At 43.3% G+C, this 25,501-nt stretch overlaps 1 protein-coding gene across 4 annotated transcripts in view; it reads left to right on the top strand.

The window, feature by feature from the left end:
- ARHGAP21 (Rho GTPase activating protein 21) overlaps nucleotides 1-25,501 on the top strand; it is a 266,892-nt gene that overhangs the window by 130,335 nt on the left and 111,056 nt on the right. For all 4 annotated transcript variants that reach the window (XM_073629777.1, XM_073629778.1, XM_073629776.1 and 1 more), the window contains exons 4-5: nucleotides 12,889-12,981; nucleotides 23,986-24,064. In XM_073629777.1, the coding sequence (XP_073485878.1) occupies nucleotides 12,889-12,981; nucleotides 23,986-24,064 (172 nt within the window). The remainder of the gene's footprint in view (nucleotides 1-12,888; nucleotides 12,982-23,985; nucleotides 24,065-25,501) is intronic.

Raw genomic sequence — 25,501 nt, 5'->3', positions numbered from 1 at the left:
GGCGTTCCCGGATAGTAGGCGGAATTGCCACGATTCTGCCTGCATTTTCGAATCACCGCAAAGCACGGGACGCCCTTGCACAGACTGAATCACGGGAACTTCTTTTGAGTGTCAGGCGTCCCGCGATTCTGTTTGCATTTTACCGCGATTCTTTGGGCGACAAACGCGGCGAAATCATGTCACGATTTAGGTGCCATTGAAAGTAACGGGTTCATAAGGGCGCCCCACGATTTGCGGCAATTCGGAATTTCAGCAATTCTGCCCCCTCTCAGGGAACGCCATGGTGTGAATTACACTTGTTTGGGTGGGATAAACACGCAGCCGAGGGGGTAGTACATATGCTGCAGGTGTGGAGCAAAAATGATCCCTGTTTTCGCGTTGATCGGGCAATACCACTCGCTGAATGGGACACTTTCAACTGAATAGGGTGCCCTGCATCCTGTAATGCACACAATTATAGCGCGCTGGTGCGGGATTCTAGGGATTAAGGCAGGCTGTGAAGTGGTGATACCATGCATCCTCTGTAAAGAGTGATCCGGAACACACATCGCTCTTCAGAGAGCAACTAGCCCTTAAGGTCAGAGAATACATGGAGCTCTCAGTGGGCGTGTCTGGGAATATCTCACCTGCATCACAAGCAGCGGTTCTCAAATCACCAAATGAGCAGTTAAAGAGTGCTGAATTGGTGAGATGCGGTTAAAGCTGAGCCCTGAGCAGCGGTTGTGTTCTCTGTGTACATCACAATTTGGACCGGAGTGCATCTTTTATAAGGTTGGTTTGAGAAGCAGTAATTTACCCAGCATTCATTATTCTGAATGACTGAAAAATGAACCCATTTGTTACTGCACTTTGCTAATATAGTCTTTTGTACAGCCCCATTGTAAAGCCAGGATTGGTGGAAGCCAGTTAACACTTTGTGCTCCAATACACTTTTCTGTATGTCTCCTCTAAGAATGTCAGTCCCCCCAGAAAGGCGAAGGGTTCAGAGGTTTGCTATAACACCGATAGCACGGAGCTCGGTCTGTCACTTAAGCCAACCATACATGACTGAAGTTATGGCCAATTTCTAATGAATTTGCCAAAATTCAATCTGCGGGTGGCCCTCTTGGCACCATCCAACTCGACAAACGTGAAAATCAATGGAGCCAGATAGAACATTTTTCATCTGATCAGTGCATCCAAGCATATGCAGTCTATGTTCAAGTATTCAGGCAGCTGCAAGAGTATGAATACAACATTCGGCAGGGGAGATGTCTCCATCCTTGCTGTGTAATGTGGATAAGGGGAATCCAGTGTAATGGAGAGAGATTGAATGTGTATGGCCAGCTTTAGTGTCTCCAATATAACTGTCACCTATACATCAGAGGCGGTCTGCTTTGACACTGCTGGGACTGCAGAGCCATCTAGTGGTGAATCACCTTATCAACAAAGTTTTTATTTAATTTTTTTAATTTTATTTTTTATTTTTTTGAGACTTAATATTTTTTGTAAAGTTATTATAATTGACTTTTCAATTTCTTATTTTCCATCCATTTACATTTCATTCACAGGGACCTGTGAATGGAAAAGCTAGAAGTCCCATCTACCAGTGCGGCAGAGGGATTTGCAGGGCAAGGAACACTATAGATGCTTAACATTTCTTGCATTGGCTAATCATAAAACATAATTATAACGTATTTAAGGGGAAAAAAAACGAATAAAGATGCAGGTGGAGGAGAATTAAAAATATTAGAACCTGTGTGTGACCTCTCCTTCCCCCTTAGTCTGCCATTGCTGAGCAGGTCTGGAGTAAGAAAAAACCCCACAAACCTCTGCTTCCATTATTGCGCTGAATAAAGGGTGTCAAACAGCAGGTTGTAGCAGAGGTGATGGAGTCTGACACTACGGGGTTGCTTTACTGAACCTGGAGAGTGCAAAATCTGTTAGCCAATCAGCTTCTGACTTCAGCTTGTTCGTTTAAAGGATATGTTCACCTTTTGGAACATGTTACATGTTCCACCTGTATAGAGCATGTGATATGTTCCAGCAGCTGCAGCCACTATAAAATCAGCCTGTATATGCAGTAAAGCATGCTTGTTATACTCACTGTGGAACCTAAGGGGTTAATCCTCTGCATTGTGTTAAAAGGCTGTTTGATCCTGTCTTCCTGATCCTCCCCTTCTTCCACAGATCCCAAATCTTCTCCTGATAGAACAGTTTGGTGTGTATTGCTAGAGAGTTTTTTTTTTTCCCTGGGAGGGCAAAAGCACAATATGGGAAGATTCCCCCAAGTTTTTTTTTTTTTTTTTTTTTTTTAACAGCAATGTAATAAGGTCAGAAAAGGAATGGGTATAAAATAATTTTTTTGAACAGTTCCAATATCATGTTGCAAATAAAATATAAGCTCTGGCTATAGGATACAATACATATTCCATGATACAGCAATGCAAATACAAATGTACACAGCGTTCCATTACATAATGTTTGACTGTGTGAAAATTCTAACGCGTTTCGATCTTCTGGGGCATAGTTTGCTCTAAAGAGATACATTAAACATCTCAAATTTCAGAAACATTTCCTCATGCACCAAAATTCAATATATACTAGAGCTGCATGATTAATCGTTAAGAATCGTTATCTTGTTTTTTTTTGTTTTTCTCCCTTGCGATCTTGACAAAGTAATTTCCCGATTCTTTCTATACAGAGAATATATTATATATTTTTAAGCAGAGACCCTAGAGAATAAAAGGTGGTTGTTGCAATATTTTATGTCGCACTATTTGCACAGCAGTCTTTCAAATGCAATTTTTTGGGGAAAAAAAATACACTTTAACGAATTAACTGGTTCCCGACCGGCTCACGTCTATTTATGGAGGCAGAATGACACCCCTGCGCGAAACCCAATACGGGGTCTCCTTTAAGAGCCACCAGAGGGTGCGCCCGCTGCACGGCGGGGGACGCAATGCGTGTGATTGCGTGCACGAGCGCCAGCACGGGGATTTGTATGTGTGTAACCTCACAAATCCCTGTGCTGTCAGAGGAGAGGAGACATGTCGTTTGTTGCTAGAAAGTTGGAACACCGTTCTGTCTCCTCTCCTACTCAATCCTATCCCCATACAGTTAGGAAGCACACATTTAACCCCTTGACCCCTAGTGTTAACTCCTTCCCTGCCAGTGACATTTACACAGTAATCAGTGCATTTTTATAGCACTGATCGCTGTATAAATGTCTGGTCCCAAAAATGTGTCAAGTGTCTGATCTGTCCGTCGCATTGTCCCAATACTGCTAAAAATCGCAGATCACTGCCATTACTAGTGAAAAAAATAAATAAAAATGCCATAAGTCTTTCCCATAGTTTGTAGATGCTATAACTTTTTTGCGCAAACCAATCAATATAAGCTTATTGCGATTTTTTTAAATTAATTTATTTATTCACCAAAAATATGTAGAATAATATATATTGGCCTAAACTGAGGAAGACATTTTTGTTTTGTAAGAACATTTTTGGGGATATGTATTATAGAAAAATGTAAAAAATACTGTGCTTTTTTTCAAAAGTGTCCCTATTTTTTTGTTCATAGCACATAAAATAAAAACGGCAGAGGTGATCAAATACCACCAAAAGAAAGCTCTATTTGTGGGGGAAAAAAAGGACGCAAATTTAGTTTGTGTACAGCATTGCATGACCGCGCAATTGTCAGTTAAAACGACGCAGTGCCAAATTGTAAAAAGTGCTCTGGTTGGTAAGGGGGTACCTGGTTAAAAAATAAACAAAAAACTAAACAGTAAAGTTAGCCCAATTTTTTTTTTTTTTTTTTTGTATAATGTGAAAGATGATGTTACGCCGCGAGAATTGTGAGGAAATCATTATCTTTATTCTAAGCAAAAAAAATCCTGCTTCTCCTTTTGGCCAGAATCGTGCAGCTCTAATATGTACTATAGTGCTATATTTACTGAAAAATGGAATGGGTGATCTCGTAACCAGAAATGTTTTAAAAACAGTTGGATGATCCAGAAGGCTCCATGATTGCCCCCACCTCCCCAAGGGAGAGGAACCCAGCTCAAGAGGGCTTGAAAGGAGCCACACTTTGGACACCTTCAGAGGAACGGGAGAATTCACACCTGCAGCAAATTCCCAAGCAGTAACAATAATATATTAGAAGAGGGGGATCAAATAATTACTTTGTTTAAAAAAAAAAAAAAAAAAATCAGGAGTGCTTTATTGAAGGAATTAATACAGTACAAAAATGCATACATTTTGTGGAGTAAATAGAATGTATTACAATACCTTTGCTATGTCACATGCTACATATTCGGTTACCGTCAGCAGTACACACATTAAGTCAATACAGAATAATGCACATCAAGAGAGTCATTCAAACAATAACACCTTTTTTCTTTAGACTTGCATTCTAAATAATGGGGTATCTGCCTTTATTTCCTTCTATTGTACCTGTGGGCAAATCTTCAAGCTGGTAACATACAAGTACAGTTGTAATATGGAATTACTACCACAAGAGGGCGCCCAGTTCACACCATTGCTAAGGCTCTATGCCTGGCAGTAGAGAAGTTGGCCGTGTCCCCACCGATGACTATAAAAAGCTTTTCCACTACAGTTGTACTTGGTCATAGCCGAAGCATTTTCTACTGTACAGTCTCGTTTTTTCCTAAGAATTTTCTTGCAGTCGGGTTATTAGGAGGTGCAGAACATTCTATTTAAGAAAGCGCTCGCAGCTTGGAGACTGCGGGGCCTGACGTTCCACCTATGTCAGAAATGTTCCAGTGTGTAGCAGTTAAGAATAGTTTGTCATCCCAGGAATGCAGTGTGGCTGGATAGCTGTTGCTGTTTTGATAAGTGTGCCATCTTACCATCTCCTTGTTAGAGAAGAGCAGGGCAGTTTTTGTTAATGCTTTGGGCTATTGTGCACCTGTCCCTCTCACCTGGTTTAATACTTTGCAGAGTGATATTGTATTACCACAGCAGTGACAAATCCTCGTCATGTTCTACATGTCCTGACCTGTCATAAGGAAGTCTGGTTGGTTGCTATGGGCTGCTGGACATCATTGTCCTTTGTGCACAGTTGAGTACTGTCTTTGATACAGTTAACCAATATAACACAAAAAAAGTCTCCTGCTCTCAAGAGTAATGCAATGGTGGTGGATTTTACACAGGATCTCTATAGCTCCAGGTAGATGCACAGACCTTGCTGCCCTCCAGGGGTCTGGGGGAACCCAATGGAAACACTGAAAAAAAAGAACGAAAAAAGAAAGCACCATCTTTGCACATCACTCAAGTGATGTTGTTAAAGTGTTTGTAACCCCAAAAACCATTATAACAGAATAAACAGCACAGTGCTTGTGCTGTCTAATCTGCCCCTCTCTAAACTGTACCAAACTTGGCTGATCCTGCCACTTCCTGTGTCCCCCTCTGTGAGCTGACCACAATAATCAGGGCTGCTGAGCCTTGAATACAGCGGCCAGCTTATGTCCCTCTGTCACCCGCAGCTCTCCTCTGTACTCCTCCTTCCCTCCCTGTCTGCTCCTCTGTCTGTCTCTGTAACCCAACCCCCACCCCGTCGCTATTCGTTTTTTTTTTTTTTTAGTTACAAAACATCCTGGCAGCCTCTCTCCTTTATCTAGCGATAACTCATTCTGTAAGTGTTTGAAAAAAAGGTATTTAGAAGCATTTTTTTAATCATCTTCAGGCCAATCATGTGACTCTTGGCTGCTCTGCTACTATGATCTAGGGCTACAGTGGGAGGTGCCAAGCGGCCAGCACGGCGGTCACGTGACTCCCGGCTGATATCAGAGGGGACATCTCGGCTCCTCCCGCTGTAGCCCAGGACCGTAGTAGCAGAGCCGCCTGGAGTCACGTGACCGGCCTGAAGCTACCTGGAAATGGGTATTTAGAGGCATCTTTTTAAACAAACACCACATAATATAAAACAACCACTTTAATATAAAATAAAAAGATGTACTCCCAAACAAATTTCTGAGTCCACAATGGACACAAAGTGACCAGGTCACCAAGACTATCCAGCGAGCAGGAGGACCTTTCAGCTGACACATTTCGAGGGGACATCCCCTCTTCCTCAGGGCCATTCTCTGGCTCTGAGTAAAAGGGATCTCTCTTCGAAACGTGCCAGCCATCTGGAAGGTCCTCTGGCTCACTTTTGTGTCCATTGTGGACTCAGAAATTTGTTTTGAGTACATCTTTTTATTTTAAAAACATCACTTGGGTAGTGCGCAAGGCTGGTGCGCCCTCTTTAAACCTAAAGTAAAAAATTTATTAGATTGCAGCTTACCAATCATTGGAAACGGTGGCTGCATTTGATTTCTGTTTTATTTTTTGTTTTTGTTTGTTTTTTTAGGCTGTCAAACCCCCCCCCCCCCCCCCCCTTTTCACATGGTGATCTGGCCAGTAACACATCTCCTCCTGTATTAGAAAGCCAACACTCTGGATGATGGAGCACAGAGGGCATCCCATTTTCAGTCTAGGGGCAGGGAAGCATTCGATGGACTAGTGGATTTAGATACATTAACAATTTGAAGCCAAACTCCAGCTAACACTTTGTAAGCAGTTATAGCAACAGTTTTTTACATTTTAGGATAAAGGTTTTACATAATAAAAGCTGATCCTTGTAACCCTCCCTGTCGGTGGTAAATTGTTTGTCTCAACCCTCTAACTGCTGCATTTGCTGGAGAGTTTTTCTTCTGAAAAACAGATTTACTGGCTGGATCACCAGATGGAAACAGACGAAAGAGACCCTAAAAGAAAACGAATGCAGCCATCACATCTAAGAATTGGTAATCTGCAATATAATGTTTGCTTTTGGGCTTAATACCGCTTTTAAGTCTCTATAGGAATCTTCAATAGGGTTGCACCGATACTAGTATCGGTATCGGTGGCGATACCGAGTATTTGCACAAGTACCGGTACTCGTGCAAATGCACCAATACCTGAAAGCGATACTTTCAGGCTTGGTTCTTTGAGCTGTCAGCGGGTCTCCCCAGTGTTAAAGAAGTCCGGTAATTGGAGCTGTCAAAAAAAAAAAAAGAAGCTGGCAATGTTAACAACATTGCTGGGCCCTGAACACTAAAATTAAAAGAAACATTGTTTCTTTTTGCATATTTCTATTTATTCATCTGCAGATCAAAGGGATGATTTTAACCCCGTAATAACCCTTAATTTACTCTAATCAGCCTTAATTACCTCCATATTCTCCTATTTAATATATATTTTCCTGCTTTTTTCATCACGTCTATTTTATAAACAATTAAAACTTTTTTTTTTCGTTTGCTTTGTTAGTGAATATTTCTACACACATATTTACACATTTCACATTGAAAAAGCGCTAAAAAAAACCTATTTATTTCATTTGTAAATAACTTTTCAATGCTTTGTACCATTGCTGACAGCTGAAGTTAAAACAAAACATTTGCAGTAGGTATCGGTACTTGTATTTGTAAAAAAATACATTATTTTTTTTTTAACACCAAAATATCAAAGTGAAAGTCCACATCCAGATGAAATCATAACCTTTTGAAGAAAATTTGAATGCATGTCCAATGTATTGATTCTTTCATCCACCTCCATAAATCACAAGCCTCTTACCAGATAACTATGACCCCTAACCATCTGAGGTCCTATGTGCTTGTGTAACCAATAGATCATCATATCGGTACTGGGTGGGCAACCTGTGCAACAATCTCCCAAAAGCTGTTGATATACCACAACATAAACCACGAAGGAGGAAGATAAGGACTCCATGTAGTGTAAATCTGTATAGCAATGTGGGTTTATTAAAGTTAAAAACCACAATGCTCGTTCACTAACCAATAAGAAATCTGCTGACAGTGTTTATGTAGCAGCCAGTCAGCTGCTACATTTGTTATGAATGGCTGCAAACAGCAACTTGTCATCTGCTAATCGCAGCTTTTTATCAATCAGCTGAGTCTAGGGTACCATATTCTACTAAAGTTCGTGGTTGCTTCAGCTGCTGTTTTGTTCTACAGTAACCTTTACATTGGTGGCAGTAAAAGGGTTAAACACCTCTTAACAAAACACAAGAGGGCACTTCTAAGTGTAATATGTAAGACCAATTTATTAATAAAAAGCAAATAAACCACTTGCATGTAGTAGAATAAAAAGCGCATGTAGTAAGCTCTGTTGTCATCCATAAACCCAGGCAGTGCAAAGATGATAGGGAGCAGAAACTGCCAATGAGAGAGGATATACAAGCTCTGGAGTAGATCTGCTGGGAGGCATGACGGGGGATGTGGCTATGCATTTTAAGGCGGTAACACTTTGAAATGCGTAGCTTTTGATAGGCGATGAGGTGGCATTAAAGTGATAAACCTTTTTGTTTTTTTTTCTTTTTGTAAAAACTAAAATAACAAACATGTCATATTTACCTGCCCTGTGCAATAGTTTTGCACAGAGCAGCTCCGATCCTCTTTTCTATGGCCCCCTGCCGGCGCTCCAGGCCATGTTCCCTGAGGGCACGCTCCAGAGCCGCCCAGTCTGTGTCTGATACAGACCGGGCAACTCGCTTAACCCCCACCCTCTGCTCCCTCATCACAGCATTTGATTGACAGCAGTGGGAGCCAATGGCTGCCGCTGTTATTAATCTGCCCAATGAGGAGGAAGACTGGGGGGCACCTGCAGCACTGAAGGTTTTTTTACCCCAATGCATAGAATGCATGATGGTAAAAAGCCTTGAGGCTTTAGAACCAATTTAAAGGAGTTGTAAAGGCAGAAGGTTTTTTTATCTTAATGCAGTCTATGCATTAAGATAAAAAAACCTTCTGTTTCTGAATGCATACACAGAGCTCTGACTTGGCTTGGGTGCCCCCTGTAGCAAGCTGCTGGCTGAGGGGCACTGAAGGAGGGAGGGGCTAGGAGCAGCATAGAGGGACCCGAGAAGAGGAGGATCCGGGCTGCTCTGTGCAAAACCAACTGCATAGAGGAGGTAAGTATACTTGCCAAACATGACGAAGGGGGTAGTTCTTGCCATGCCACGCCATGTGCCCATTGCTTGCTTTGCAGCCTGGAGGGATGTTAAAACAGCTTAGTCATCTGTTTTAGCCCCCCAACTGCAAGTGTAAACTAAGCTTGTTAGTTTAAACTAAGAGTGTTGAATGTTGATTTATTTATTTTTTTGTTAATAGGCAGAGCATTTGGCATAATATGCAAGTTCTGAAAAGTTACAGGTTATACAGTTGTACTATAGGTACTTTAAAAGACTATGGATTGGTGTGACTAGGGTTATTCTCTATAAGGCCCATGGCAGACAAGGCGGACTCCGCCAAGCGGATCTGCCTGCTCAGTGAGGGATCTGTCCGCTGAATCCCCACTGAACAAGTAGATGACCGGTCTGGGTCCCCTCTGTGGAGCGGACACAGCCCATTCTTCTCTAGGGGGGGGTCCAGCCTGTTTGTCATCCGATCCACTGGACGGATGGGGAACGATCCCCATCCCTCTGTTTTTAGCGGATCGGATGCCATCTGGTGTCAGTGGACACAGAGAGCCATGGATGGTCCGATCAGGTCCACCTGAAAAACTGACAGGCAGACCCGATTGGCCCATCAGTGTGAAAGGGGCCTTACAGTCAGTTCTGCAGATCACAAAAATAAATTGTATATAATATATAAATAAAATAAATTATATTGTTTATAGATGTATTGGCAGGGAATGTGCAATCTCCAATCTTTTATGTCCCGGTATAACCCCAACACAGGACACCAGCATAAGAAAAGCAGTGCTAACCACTGACCCAGTGTGCTGTCCCTCTAGTCTAGATGAAAGCTGATTTTTAATATCTGGAAATCGAGGTCTGATCCCCTTAAATAATGGAAATAATGACATGAGGACAGGTGTGTCTTCAAAGACGACCTGCAAGTCCACAGTGAAAGCTTGGACTTTGTTTGACTCTCTTACAAGCACAGAGTGTCCTCCTGCTTTGTAGGAGGTCCAGCCATTTAGTAAGCTTGCCGTGTTTTGGACACCACATCCTTCTTCATGGCTGACTATCCTATTGAAATTGGATCCTGATTGGCAGACGTTTGCCTACTCGAGCATAGAACTCAATCTGGCATCTAAAATTGCAGTGAAAAGTGCTTTTCGGATGAGGACATGGGAATGAATAAAGAAGCGTTCTTTTTACAGACAAAACATTTTATGAAAAAATTAGCCGGTCCTCATGGGTCAGTTGACTTTTATCACGGTACAAATATTGATAGAGCAGTTAACCCCAAGTTATTATAAAGGGACTTTAGAAATTGTTTTGTACTTTTCTGGTTCTGAGGACTTCACTTGTGAACTTATTGCCCAGTAATGGGCTACATAAGCCTTCCATAGGGAGTCACAGCTGATCTTTTTTAATTAGTGTGTCTCTTTCTAAAGCTGGCCATACACTGTTCATTTTTTTTTTTTTTTTTTTTTTTTTTTTTTTGTTCAGCCGGTGGGTGAAATTAGGTGGATGGTGATCCCTTCCCCTACTTGGACATTATATTCTGACATCGGCTTCCACTGCTGTCAGACTGCAGTAATCAGCGGCTGTACCTGTTGATCAAGAAAAATTTTCCAACATGCCCCTTCATCATAAGTCCATCAAGCGATTGAGTTCTGTTGAGCGGGGATGGCTGCACTCTTTGTATACATCCAGCAGCGATCAACTCAGGCAATCGCTGTCTATGTGTAAAGCCACAAATAGCTGCGTACATCTACAAAACTACAATACTGAAGTGTATGGGCTCTGTGGTCTCAGCAAGCCACTCACACCTGTCAAAAACAGCATTAGGAATCGGTAGATTCCTGACACTTCCATTCACACTGTGGCTCAAAGGCTAATTCGAATGTAACCCAAGGCTTCCCATCCTAGAAGGACACTGTGCTGTACACTGTAAATGGAGGAGCAGCATTGTTGCCCTCATTGCTGTCACATATGACACATTACACCTATTGCATACGCAGAACCTTTCATATCAAAGTGTTAGTACTAAATATAGTGGATATATCTCATCACAGCTGCCTTTCAGACTCACCTACCTTGGAAGGTTGACTTCAATAGGTGGCACATCAGTCAGAAGAAAAATGTAATGGAAAAATTCAGCGAATTGATTTTGGTTTATTCATTGATTTTTCTGTAAACCACGAAAATGGATGTTTTCGTTATGGCTGACGTGAGATGAATCACTTAAAATATGAGTAAAACCGGCTTGCAAGATACATAAAAATTTGGGTCCAGAGTTTCGCCACTGGAGACACTAGTGGATAGTTTAAAATGGTTGTAAACCTCAGCCATGAAATATAAGCACAGGACATCCCTCTATATAGTGTGCACTTGTCTCAATTAAGAGCACTAAGTGTTATTTCTGTCTGCTGCTTCATTCCTCTGCTATCCACATAAGTCACTACTGACAAATTTTCCTAAAACCAAGAGAAAATGGTGAAAGGGGAGAGAATGCCAGCTGATTGACAGCCTCAGCTCTGTTCCTGTGTGCTGTGTGTCCCCTCCAATCAGCTCTCAAAGCTCTTCTCACTGAGCTCTGCAGAGTGTAACTTCAGCTCTCTGTCCCCATTTCAGACAAGCTTATGAATTATGCATTTTGAACGGATGTAGAAAAGGGATGACTGCAGATAGACTGGCACAACTTATGTAGGAGGATTTGTGTCGTCTGTGTGTACCGTGTTTCTCCCGAAAGACCTACCTACCCTGATTATCCAGTAGAGCTGCAATATAAGCCCTAAGTTTAATGTGGTTGTAAACTGCTAGAATCCTCTCTGTTACAGTATTCTATGTAAGAGGTGTGCGCTTCTCTTCTCCCAGCTGTCAGCGGGGGATTTCACACCCCCCCCCCACCCCACCCCCGCAAAGCTCAATGCGGGTAAGAACTCAGACGGGCCATGGAAGTGCTGCGCTCAGCTCCTTCCCGCTGCTCTCCTCTTCTGCCAGCGGGGGATTTCGGGCACCCCTCCCTCTTCAGTGCTCGGAGTGGGTAAGAGAGCTCAGGCAGGCCATGGAAGTGGCACACATAGCTCATCCCCGCTGCTCTCCTCTTCTGCCAGCGGGGGATCTCGGTCCCTCCCTCTGCAGTGCTTGTGCTGGGGAAGACCGATCAGGCGGATCACAGAAGGGCTGAGCGGGGCTATAAGAAGGTATGTGACACAATTTGATTACAGAAACCCCTTTTACAATATATTCTACTGTAATAGTAAGGATTCTAGCAGTTTACAAGCACTTTTACTCTGTTCACACTGGGGATTAAATGGCAAGCCCTACCCCAAATATAAGCCCTACTGTGTTTTTTGTTGCCAAAATTAATATTAGACCCGGGCTTATTTTTGGGGAAACACGGTATTATCATCTGAGGATAGTTCCTTCACTGGGTATATGTAAGGATTTACAACCACTTTGACGCTCCTTGTATTCAACCAGAAATAAAATATTAGATTTGGATTGTCTGACACTCCAATTTGAGAGCTTTTATAAATGTTAAACTTTTTTTTATAGATCCACTTGAATGCCCCCTAGTTTCTCTTTTGATTTATACAACCTAATAAAAACATAATTGATGTGAACACTGCAGTCTTACAATGCAACTAATATTGTTAAGGACCGCTTCTTTTGAAACCTTGGTTGACACTTTCTCAAAGATTGTATGTGACTGCATACTTACTATTTTTAAATCATAAAGCATATCGAAGCAAAAAAGTAATATATTGTAGCTCATCTGATCATTTGGTTTGTGTGGTATACTTTCTCTTTAGATTTGTTAAATTCATATCGCCCATCAAGCACTTACATTGCCTTTCTAAGCTGTGTAATATATTCTAAAACTCTAATAGTTATGGCAGTGGATTATTCAGTGTTAAAATATTATATATATATATTTGTTTCTTTTAGGAAGACAACGAAACCGACTGGAGCCAATGGACACCATATTTGTTAAGCAAGTTAAGGAAAGTGGTCCAGCACACTTAGCAGGATTGTGTACAGGTACTTCATTACTTCATGCTAATAACATAAAAAAAATGTCATTACATACCTTATTTTAGATCCATTGCCATTAAGTATGGGCCTGACTCTTTGGAGCAGTTATGCAAATATCAAAATACCTTGATAGACGGGTGTCAATCTGGAGGAGCTGGCGTTCTGAGCAAACTAATGATAAACGCAATGTGTGGAAAAGCGCTATATCAACATAGAGATATGCAATATATTAATAACCGCTAATAAGTAAATAATATATCCCAAGTGATGATATAACAGGTGGAAAAGTATCCTTGAACAGATGTCTGTGAAATCGCCCCCGACGTCAGACTGACATGCGGGTATGAAATCTTGTGAGTTCAGCAGTGTGAACCTGGGCTAAAAGATCCAATGTAGAGGGAGTCCAGTGCAACAGTAATCAGAATAGACACAATTCTGTGTGACAGTGGTGAAAAAGTTCAAATTCCAATGATACAATGTTGCTCATGCAGTCCAGTGCTCAATCCAGGCAAAAGTATTGACATCCACCAATATGTGCAATGGCCGCTCACCTTAGTAAGCAGAATATCAGGCAATGAATAAGACACTAATTTCCATGCGGTCTCTGTCACTCCATCAGATGATCAGTCATCTCACACATAAGGGAAACAATGAAACTCCTCATGGTGTAGTATCAACAGATATTTTATTAAACAAACAATGCAGAAACTGAATTAAAAATGACGATATCCAGCAGGAGTTGAGACCAAGGGGTCACACACGAGCTGGACGCTAACACAATCCGAACTTACGGTCTCTGCCATGACCGGTAGCGACGTCACCCAGCTCCTTCCGACGCGTTGCATCATTAACACGTGACTTTATCAAGGGCTGGAGGCTGGGTGACAATCGCCAGGATTAAAAAGGTTTCTGGTTACCATAGGAGTCGTAACAAGGCGCAAAACAGAGCTATCAAATCCTTTACCACAAATAACTGAATAGAAAATGGAACTTACTCCAAATATAAATTCAAGACAAAATACAAAGCAGAGGAGACAGAACCCTAATTATGGCATTACAATATATAGTGCAAATAAGTACATAATGTCCAGCACACCCAGTTAACATGGAAAAGGGCATATAGCATAACCCTTAAAGGAAAAAAATGAACATAGAACGGTAGATAAAAATACATAAGTAATAATAAAATTATGTAAATACAGCTCCATTACCCCATTAATATACAACATACCCACAGTAAGACTGTGCCATGCAGTAATAAGTGTAGGGTTATTAGGTCCCACATTTCTATAAATTTTTATCAGCATTTATTTATTATTTTCTACACATTTTTTCCACTTTATTACTGCATGCCACAGTCTTATGTTGTATATGAATGGGGTATTGGAGCTGTATATACGTACTTTTATTATACACTTATTTGTTTATTTTTATCTATGTTAATTTTTTTCCCCTTTGACTGCCAGGTTCGTACGCCACACAGACCTACAAAAATTGCCTTTCCTATAAGCTCATGGTCACTTCAATGACCATAAACTTATAGCAGAATTGTTCAGCAAACTCTGCTGAACAATTCTATAACTCCGATCAGTGAAGTTATTAACCTCAAATGTGACGCGCCAAAAAAAAAAGATGCCAAAAAAATATATAACTAAAAAAAACCCCCAAAAAGTAAGACCCAGTGACTTTTTTTTGGTGGGTGGGGGAGGGAGCTAAACCCCCCCCCCCCCCCCCCCCCCCAGGTTCACCCGCACTCTCCATGGTTGCAGCCCCCACACTCACCCCTCCATGACTTCCTCGGCTTCTTCTGGCCTACCCAATCTGCCTCCTGTCCTGATTGGCAGGGAGGAGAAGACAGTAGCGATAATGAATTTACTGTTGTCACAAATGGGTGGGTTCGGGGCGCAGAGCACAACCTTTTCAAGCCAACTAGAGCTTCAGGTTCTAATTATGTGCCTTGGAAAAAAAAAAAAAAAAACTCCATACATATGAGTCCGGCGCCCCTAATGGACCGACTGCTCCTTGTAAGACCCCTTTCTCTTGGAGTGGACTCTGTCTGCTGATGTTCTATTGAATGTGAAGCTGCTCCATCTGCAGATGGTGTGCCCACTATATTCCAAAGTGAAGGGGGTGTCATTAATCTTTGCGGACACTTGCCTTTCACATTCCTGGGTCCAGAAGGTGGCATCAAAGGTCTGAAAACTTAAAGCGGGGGTCCACCTATCTATCGTTTTTTTTTTTTTTTTTGGAGTTCATTCACAAACTTTTCTTCTCATGATTATCTACTCACATGTTCTGTGTAATAAGTCCGCCTGTGCCCGATTTCGTTGTAAAGAATAACTTATAAAATTCACTGAAGGCGGTTTCCATCTTCATTGTGGGCATTTGAAGCCCACAAGCATGTATTTCCTGGATGCGGTGAATGCTGGCAGGCCAGATTTGTGAGATGTTGTGATGACGCTGTTGCACAATGCATGCTGGGAAGCCTGAGACTATCTCCCAGGGGACTGTGGGAGGTCTGGGTGAGGCTAGAAACACGCCTACTCCCATGGGAGGAAAACCAGGAAGTGCTAAGAAGATTAGAAAAAAAAAGGTAATTACGGCGATTTAAATTTTTTTACACAGCATGTCAGCATCTAGGCAAGGAAGAGAATGCATAGAGATAATGTTCAAAATTTGGGTGGAACCCCGCTTTAATTTTACCTCCCTGCCACCTCCTTGTTTTCTCTTTGTTTTCACCACATCATTTAGCACATTTCTGAGTTGGGCTTTTGGCAGAACATTTTTATAGACTTTACCCCAGCTTGTTCGGTACCCAGATGTGGCGTTCACCCCATGGATTCTCAGTTTTGAAAGTTTTTTTTTTTTTTTTTTTAATTGTTGAAATAAAATAGAAAAAGGGTAGACATATAGAAATTGTTATACAGTCTTAAAGGCAGAGTACACAAGTTCCTATGCACACATAGTCTCATCAAATAGCATTAATCAAATAATAGCCTCTGAATGCACGGAGGGGATAAACCAAACAAGCATAACCATTGGCTAAGCGGAAGCATTTAAATCATTCCAGGTAATGGAGTTTAATCAGAGAGAATAGTAAGAAGAGGGGTTGGGTGTGGAAGAGGAAGGTGGATGGGGGGGGGGGGGTTAGAGGAGGGGTATAAAGTGGGGTAGGGAGGGTTGTTGGCATGCATGTCATCACAATTTAGAATAGTTGTGACTATACCTTTAGGGTCATGTGAGAGAAAAATAAACCAAACTCAGCGAGAGATTTATATTTTAAGTGAAGGAGTTAATAAGAAATATTTAAGTGGCAGTCTTAAGGGGTTTGCGTTATAATTTTCCTTATAGCAGGAAGTGGACGTGAATTTTATCCAAGGAGCCCAGGTTAACGCATGTCTTTTAGAGGTATCTTTGATGCTGTGAGTAATGTCTTCCATGAGATGGACTTCGGCGAACTTTTGTAGCCAATTTTTTATGGACGGAGTTGTTGGTTGGCCCCAGAGAGTGGGAATTAGGGCCTTGGCCGTGTTCAACAGGTGAGGGATGAGTGAGCGTTGATAAGTGCCAATGGGTTCTTTAGTGGCATGAATAAGAATGGTCCAAGGTTCGTTGGGGAGGTTGACATCTGAGATCTGTAGTATCAAATTGAGAATGTTGGACCAGAAGGGACGAATGAGTGGGCAGGTCCACCATATATGTGCATGAGTAGCTTTGTTCCCACAGTTCCTCCAGCACAATGGGGAACTGGCGGGGAACATTTGATGCAGTTTGGCTGGGGTGTAGTGCCACCTGGTGAGTAACTTGTAATTGACTTCTGCCATTTTTGAAGCAAGAGAGGAGATGTGAGCTAGTTGTAGGACTTTATCCTTTTGATTGCTTGTGAGGGGGGAATCCAGATCGATTTCCCATTAGCCAGGAAGGGTGAGTGTGAGGGGTTTTGAAGTTCAATAAGAGCTTTGCAGAATAATGAAATACAGTGCAGAGGAGGATCCTTTGGATGAAATCTTTCTTCGATGCTATTTAGGTCTTGTAGTCCTCTTAACGGATCAGAGAATTATGTCTAATTGTGGCTATGAAGGGTTCTAAGGTGATCTCAAAAAGAAGGGGGATAGGGGGGGCATCCCTGCCTGGTACCATTATGTAGGGTAAAGGGATCACTCGGCATACCGTTTATGCGGCTTTGTGCAGTGGGCTTGGAATAGAGGGAGGAAATACGATGATACATCTTAGGACCCAATCCAAAATGACGTAAGCTTATCTTGAGATAGTCCCAATCCACCCTATCAAATGCTTTTTCAGCATTGGTAGAGAGGAGTAGGGTGGGTTGGGCACACCTCCGTACATATTGGATTAGAGAAATTGTCCTTAGGGAGTTATCCTTAGCTTCTCTATGGGGTATGAAACCTGTCTGATCTGCCGAGATCCATCTGGGTAACAGGGGGAGTAGGCAATTTGCCATTACTTTAGCACACAGTTGAACATCAATATTTAGTAGTGAAATTGGCCTGTAACTGCTACAAAGGTCTTTGTCGGGTTTGGGAATGACGGTAATGTGGGCTGAGAGGGTTTCTGGACGAAAGCCTGAGGAGTGAGCAATTGAACTGACGTAAGCTGTGAGTCGTGGGAGTAAAATGTCACTGAAAGTTTTGCAATATAAAATGGTGAACCCCTCAGGTCCAGGGGCTTTACCTGAGGGAAGATTTCAAAGCAGCCTGAAATTCTCAGTCTGAGAAATCTGCTTCCACTTAAGCACTGATCTAGATAATTTAGGCAGATTAGCTTCTTTCAGGTCGGAGAGCATGCGACTTCGTCTCTCTGTTTGAGATAGAGAGGATAGGCCATTCGTGACATTGTAAAGATCTGCGTAAAATTCTCTAAAAGCTTTGGCAATATATGGGGTTGCATGCGCCAGCTCTCCTGTTGGGAGTTTAATTTTAGGGATAAATGACTTGGACTGTTTAGCTTTCAGGGATCTAGCAAGTAGTTTGCTTGGTTTATTGCCCCACTCATAAAGTTTCTGTGATAGGCGCTGAAATTTCCTTTTAGTATCTAGATCGAGGAGATTCTTTAGTTCCTCACGTTTAAGTGTGAGGGCTTTGAGGTGTGTAATATGATGAGAGTGGTGTTTGTCAAGGTTAGTTATTTGTTGCAAAACCTGCACAATCTGCTGACCATGCTCCCTTTTTTTCCTCGCTCCAAGCTCAATAAGTCGGCCTCTCATGGTGGCCTTATGAGCTTTCCATACAATTGACAGAGAAGTCTCGAAGGTATATTCTCCTTAAAATATTGTGTCAGATGGGAGGACAACATGAAAACCTCAGTTTGGTTAGAAAGAAGAGAATCATTGAGTTTCCAGTTATTAGTGCAACGTGTTAAGGTGGGCATGGTCAAGCGCATTGATACAGGTACATGGTCTGATATAGTCGCAGCGCCTATGTGAGTGGGACTGTAGGAGAGGGAGATGAAAATGATCCAAAAAATATATTATCTATCCTATAGTAGGATTGGTGTGTTTCTGGGAAATGTGAAAAATCCTTATCTTTAGGGTGGAGTAGATGCCAGACGTCTATTAATTAAAAGTCTAGGAGCCTCTTTTTGACAAATGCCAAATGTTTAAATGAGATATTAGTGCGACCCTGGGACGTTTCTGGTGTGGGATCAAGTGGCATGTTTGTCACCTGCGAGTATAATTATTCCTTTGGCAAAATGTGACAGTTTAGTAAGGGTTTGGGAGAAGAAGGTAGGTTGATTATGATTTGGACAGTAGACGTTTGCAAGGGTACACTGGGTGTTGCCTGTGAAGCCCTGAAGGAAGAGAAAGTGGCCATGATCATCCGCTAGCACAGGGGTAGTGAATTAAAATTGAAGGAGGTCCGGTAATTTAAAAAAATTTTGACCGAGGTCCAAATCACAAGTCTGTGCCATGAAAAATTGTGTTTACTTTCCTTTTTTTTGGCGCAAGCCACGCTCCCTGGCGCTTTACTTACTGTTTTCTACATACACCCCCATAAATCAGTTGCCACCATCAGAGTGCCCCCTTACATCAGGTGTCCCCATCAGAGTGCCCCCTTACATCATGTTTCTTCATCAGCAGGCCCCTTTACATCTGGTGTCTCCCATCAGTGTGCCCCTTGCGTTATTTGACCCCATCGGAGTGCCCCCTTACATAATGTGCCATCATCTGAGTGCCCCCTTACATCAGGTGTCTCCATCACATCTGGTGCCCCCATCAGAGTGCCCTTTTACATCATGTGCTCCCATCAGAGTGCCCCCATCAGAGTGCCCCTTTACATCAGGTGTTCCCATCAGAGTGCCTCTTTACTTCAGGTGTTCCCATCAGAGTGCCTCTTTACATCAGGTGCCCCCATCAGAGTGCCTCTTTTCATCAGGTGCCCCCATCAGAGTGCCTCTTTTCATCAGGTGCCCCCATCAGAGTGCCTCTTTTCATCAGGTGCCCCCATCAGAGTGCCTCTTTTCATCAGGTGCCCCCATCAGAGTGCCTCTTTTCATCAGGTGCCCCCATCAGAGTGCCTCTTTTCATCAGGCGCTCTCATCAGAGTGCCTCTTTACATCAGGTGCTCCCATCAGAGCTGCCCTTTACATCAGGTGCTCCCATCAGAGCGCCCCTTTACATCAGGTGCTCCCATCAGAGCGGCCCCTTTACATCAGGTGCTCCCATCAGAGCGGCCCCTTTACATCAGGTGCTCCCATCAGAGCGGCCCCTTTACATCAGTTGCTCCCATCAGAGCGGCCCCTTTACATCAGGTGCTCCCATCAGAGCGGCCCCTTTACATCAGGTGCTCCCATCAGAGCGGCCCCTTTACATCAGGTGCTCCCATCAGAGCGGCCCCTTTACATCAGGTGCTCCCATCAGAGCGGCCCCTTTACATCAGGTGCTCCCATCAGAGCGGCCCCTTTACATCAGGTGCTCCCATCAGAGCGGCCCCTTTACATCAGGTGCTCCCATCAGAGCGGCCCCTTTACATTAGGTGCTCCCATCAGAGCGGCCCCTTTACATCAGGTGCTCCCATCAGAGCGGCCCCTTTACATCAGGTGCTCCCATCAGAGCGGCCCCTTTACATCAGGTGCTCCCATCAGAGCGGCCCCTTTACATCAGGTGCTCCCATCAGAGCGGCCCCTTTACATCAGGTGCTCCCATCAGAGCGGCCCCTTTACATCAGGTGCTCCCATCAGAGCGGCCCCTTTACATCAGGTGCTCCCATCAGAGCGGCCCCTTTACATCAGGTGCTCCCATCAGAGCGGCCCCTTTACATCAGGTGCTCCCATCAGAGCGGCCCCTTTAACATTAAATATGCCCATGAGAGGGCCCCCTTAACATTAAATATGCCCATCAGAGTGCCCTCTTAACATTAAATATGCCCATCAGAATGCCCCTTATTTAATGTTAAGGGGGCACACTGATGGGCACATTTTGTTGTGCCCATCAGAGTGAACATTACATTAACTGTGCCTATCAGATTGCCCCTGTAAACACCCCACCCCACATACCTTGTGGCAGGCAGGGATCAGTAGGTAACAAGCTGCAGGGGACGAGAGCTGGGCCGGGAGTTTTGCTGAAGGGACACACATAGCACATCATACCTCGCGGCTCCCGGCTCTCACTCGATAACAGCAGGGGGTGGGGGCGTGCACGTGATGTCACGGCTCACGGCTCTCACTGGATAACAGCAGGGGGCGGGAGCGTGCATGTCACGTCACGGCTTTCCTCGCTGCTCCGGCCGGGAGATGTCAGAAAGAAAGCAGCGGGGGGGCAGTGCGCACACGATGTCATTGATTGCAGGGCGCCCGCGGCCCCAGCAACCAATGACTGCTGAGCCGAGCAGCGGGGATGTGGTGCTGTACACTGGCAGCCTGACAGTCTGGACAGGAGTGTTGCTCGGTCCGTGCTCAGACCGTGGGCCGCCATTTAGTGACGGCTGCGCTAGCATATCGGATAAACGAAAAGATACACTCCCACTGAACCCAGTGGGCACGCCCTTAGCTTTATTGGTGTCGGAGAGGCTATAGTACCACTGTGGAAAGTGGGGCGAGGTCAATTTGACGGGTGTTGAGTGGGTTAAGTGCGTTTCTTAAAGGAATGCAATAGAACATGCAGCTTGCCTTAGTTCACGCAATACTTGGTGCCGTTTTGCGGTGACATTTAGACCCCTAACATTGTATGAGGTAATTGTTAGCGTAGCCATCGTAACAGCGGAGTGAGAACCTTTAGCTTATACTTCCATGCATGCCAACAAGGAGGGGGGAGAAAAGGGGAGGAATGAATAGAGGTAGTTTCGGAGGAGTAGGAACAAGAAAAATAAACATATACAGAGAACATGTTCATGTATTAACATACTTGTGGGATATACAAGTGAAACACGCGGAAATCTGCAGTGGTCCCTGTGGGGAGAGAGACAACAAGCAGCCATCAAGATCTCTAAAAGAGATCGAATGAAGCACCTTGTAGGCAGCCCGTACTCTCCAACCCCAGGAGGAAGGGGGGCGTGGGGATATACTGTGGGAGAAGTGCGTAGGAGCAGTGCGCCCCGCCAGCACCCGGCCTGTAAACAAAAAAACGTATAACTATAGGAGATTAGCTCTAGCAAGAGAAAAATGTTAAGAGAACAAGAACACATTAAACCTTATAAATCCAGCAAGAAAACCTGCAGTTAAACCAAACAGGCATAAAAATAAAAGTAAAAAGAAAAGAAAAAATATCCAGTACGGTGTCAGGCCTGCATCATCTAAGCAAAGTCAGGTGAGGCTGAAAAGGTATTTCAGAGGCCTGACTGTATCATATTAAACTATGAAAGAATGGGCATCCACGTTTGAGGAGCGGGCATGGGTAAGGAAATGCACTTCTCAGCCATGTTTTTGTGCAGGTCCTGGGATTGAAGTGCGCCTTTTCTTTGAGGGGGTTTTCCGCCATAAGGGATCTTTGGGACTTGAGAATTTAGGGATGGGGTCCTGCCATCCCGGGAGCTCCATTGGCGGGAGGTTGAGATCCTGCAGAAAAGTTGAGAGCTCCTCAGGGAACTGGAGTGTGAAGGAGCAGCCATTTTTAGTGGCAATCAGACAGGCAGGGAAGCCCCATCTGTATGTAATCCCATCCTTGCGCAGGTCTTCTAGGATCTGCGGCGGTCTAAGATCTCTTTAGAGAGATCCGGGAATATGTTGATGACCACCCCGTCAAAGTCAACGTTAGGGGTGTTTCGCAGTTTTGTCATTATGGCATTTTTACCTCCAAAATAGTGCAAGCGACATATGACATCTCTGGGCTGGTCAGAGGTAACATTGCGGGGTCGCAGAGCACGGTGCACATGATTGAATCGCAATGGATCGGTGACGGGCTTACCCAGTATTGTATTAAAAACACCTCGGATCGATGGCTCAAGGTCATTATCTCTGGTTGCTTTTGGTAACCCCCTGATTATTTCTGTGATTATGGTTCTCTAGAGCTTTATACAGAGAGGCACGGTGAGCTAAAGCTAGCTGGTCTCCTGCAATTCTTTTATAGCTGATGCATGTGAGTCCTGTTGCTGCTCTGTCTCCTCTACTCTGACCAGTATGTGTGACATGTCAGCTCTCAACGCAGAAATTTCTTTTTTAATGGATTTTTCCAGGTTGTGGAACATCCCTGCAAGTTCTTTTTTTAAGTCCACTTACCAGCGTTGTCGTTTCTGAGCCAGCAGGGGATCCGGGATCATCCATCAGATCCGAGCAGCACGAGGAGGCAGGAGAGCTCTCCCTCACGGAGGCAGCATGGGTGGAGGGGGAGACACTCTGTCTCGAGGCTCTGACCTGTCCACCTCGTGCGCCAGGTGTGGATCTTTCCGCGGCTAGGTAACGCTGGATGGAGCCGGCGGTGGTCGGATGGGACACCGATCCCTTCCCGGATCTTTTACCAAGTGTGGAGCAGGATTTAGGTGTCTTGGCAGGCATATCTGGAGCTATAAGGCCGAAAGCTGGACGGAACTCTCCTCACGTCTGATCAGCGCCATGCGTAGGCCACGCCTGGAAGTCTTAAATTAAACCCAGAAATTTAGCATGGAATCCCTGCGGTTTGTCATTGTCTCTTTTCTTAATGGAGACTTTCTGGCTTCTGTGGACATTATGGATGCATACATGTACATGTCCCCATCTTTCCAGTGCATCAGCGTTTCCTACATTTTGTGTGGGACCCCTACACTGCTAGTTTGTTCCTATCTTTTGGCCTATCATCTACACCTCACATGTTCAGCAAGGTGCTAGCTTCAGTATTGGCCTGTTGTGGGATATTTAGACATGGTCCTGTTGAGACAATTGGTGATGTGGACTGTGACTGTCCAGACATTACAGCGGTTGAGATGGACACTGGACCTGAAATTTTTGCTAGAGTCAACTTATTACGTAGTGTATGTAGATCTGTATACATATCAAGACAGAGAGCTGAAGAATGTGGCTGTTCAATCAGCTTTTTTGATCAGGGCAGTCCATTGTGAAAGTCGGAACTAGCATAACTAACGAAAATGTGCAGGGGTGCAGAACTAGAAAGATGAAAAGGTATGGGACTTAATTTGTGGTTTAAAAAAAAAATATATATATATTATGTATGTGTGTATATGTGTGTGTATATATGTATATATGTGTGTGTGTGTGTATATATATATATATATATATATATATATATATATATATATATATATATATATATATATATATATATATATATATATATATAAAATTTACAGTGTATGTATATAAGAAAGCCCCAGCCTCTGTTGTTTCTAGGGAAAGGATTGACTATAGTAATTATTTTAGGACAAGAGCTGCTGTTCCAGCCTGGTATGAAGAGCAGCATAACAGTTGGAATTTATTTTAAGCACAAAGGTGCCCTTTATCTTAGATTTTATGGAAAACTGACAGCTAGAATCTGACGGCAGCACAGATGAATTTTTCCTCCCATATTTTTATAGCATATTGGTTTAAGAAATATTAATGAATAACTGTTTCTTTCTGTAATTCTAGGGGACAGACTCATAAAGGTGAATGGGGAAAGCATCATTGGGAAGACCTATTCTCAAGTCATTGCGCTAATTCAGAACAGGTATGTATCCCCTTCAGCACATTTTATATGTAGATTAAAACCCCAATCCTTGCTGTTGAGATAACAAATAGTTCAGTGTTCATCATTGGTTGCCAGGACACAGGCAGTCTTCGTCCTCCAGGCAATAACGTAAATATGAGCCGCTGTCAAACAGAGTAATAAACAAATTAACCCTTTCTCCCTCTGTATGCCACATTTCAGTTGGTCCTATTTACTGCCAGTTTGCTTATCTGAGAACTGGCGGTTATTCTTTAAGAAGCTATTGCAGCCATAGTGACAGATTCTAAAAGTGGCGGGAGCAACCACTACCTGAATTTAGTGCTTGTCGATATTTGCAGCTGGATGCATTCCTAAATGCTCAAAATATAACTTGATAATAAAATTTATAGGCAATAACACCAGATCGTGGTGATCCAGGAAACATCCGATTGGCTCCAGGGGATCGGGAATAAATATTTTTGTTTCCTCTGGTGGAGCAATTTGGATCATGCGTTATGGGTACTAATTTGTTGCCTTCCTCCGGATCAACTTTGGGTATAGTTTTCTGTATATGGAGGTTTTCTATCTTTTTTTTTTTTTTAATATTGAATCAGCTAGTTGAACGTGTGTATTTCTTCATCCTGATTAACTATGAAAAAAATACGGAAACTCTAAATACTGACATCTTCTGAAAATCCCAGTCTTCCTGGTGGCTGTTATGACCCCATTGGCTTTAATACTTTGTCATAGATCCAGAGCAAGCATGCAGATGATCAAAGTCCCTATTAACATGCTTTTTGTGGGTAAGTGACTTAAACTAGAAGTTCAGCCTTACACTAACTCTAATGCCTTGTACACACGATAGGATTTTCCGATGGAAAATGTGTGATAGGACCTTGTTGTTGGAAATTCCGACCGTGTGGGGACTCCATCACATATTTTCCATAGGAATTTCCGACACACAAAGTTTGAGAGCTTGCTATAAAATTTTCCGACAACAAAATCCGTTGTCGGAAATTCCGATCGTGTGTACACAAATCCGACGCCCAAAGTGCCACGCATGCTCAGAATAACTTAAGAGACGAAAGCTATTGGCTACTGTCCCGTTTATAGTCCCGACGTACGTGTTTTACATCACCGCGTTCAGAATGATCGGATTTTCCGACAACTTTGTGTGACCGTGTGTATGCAAGACAAGTTTTGAGGCAACATCCGTCGGAAAAAATCCATGGATTTTGTTGTCGGAATGTCCAATCAATGTCCGACCGTGTGTACAGAGCATTACTCCACTGGCAGCCACATTCTGAGACTAATTTATATAACCTTGTAAAGCAAACATCACTATACATACTATTTCTGTAGCCGATCCGGTCTGGTCTACATGCGGCGGATGCTGTGTAGAAGAACGAGCTGACAAAGGCTGGGAAGCAACGTCACCCATAGACTTGCTATGGAGCT

Source organism: Aquarana catesbeiana, linkage group LG05 (assembly GCF_042186555.1).
Source record: "Aquarana catesbeiana isolate 2022-GZ linkage group LG05, ASM4218655v1, whole genome shotgun sequence".
In the NCBI taxonomy this organism is placed as follows: Eukaryota; Metazoa; Chordata; class Amphibia; order Anura; family Ranidae; genus Aquarana; species Aquarana catesbeiana.
Note: the sequence above shows the minus strand (reverse complement) of the source record. Positions and strands in the feature narration are given on the sequence as shown.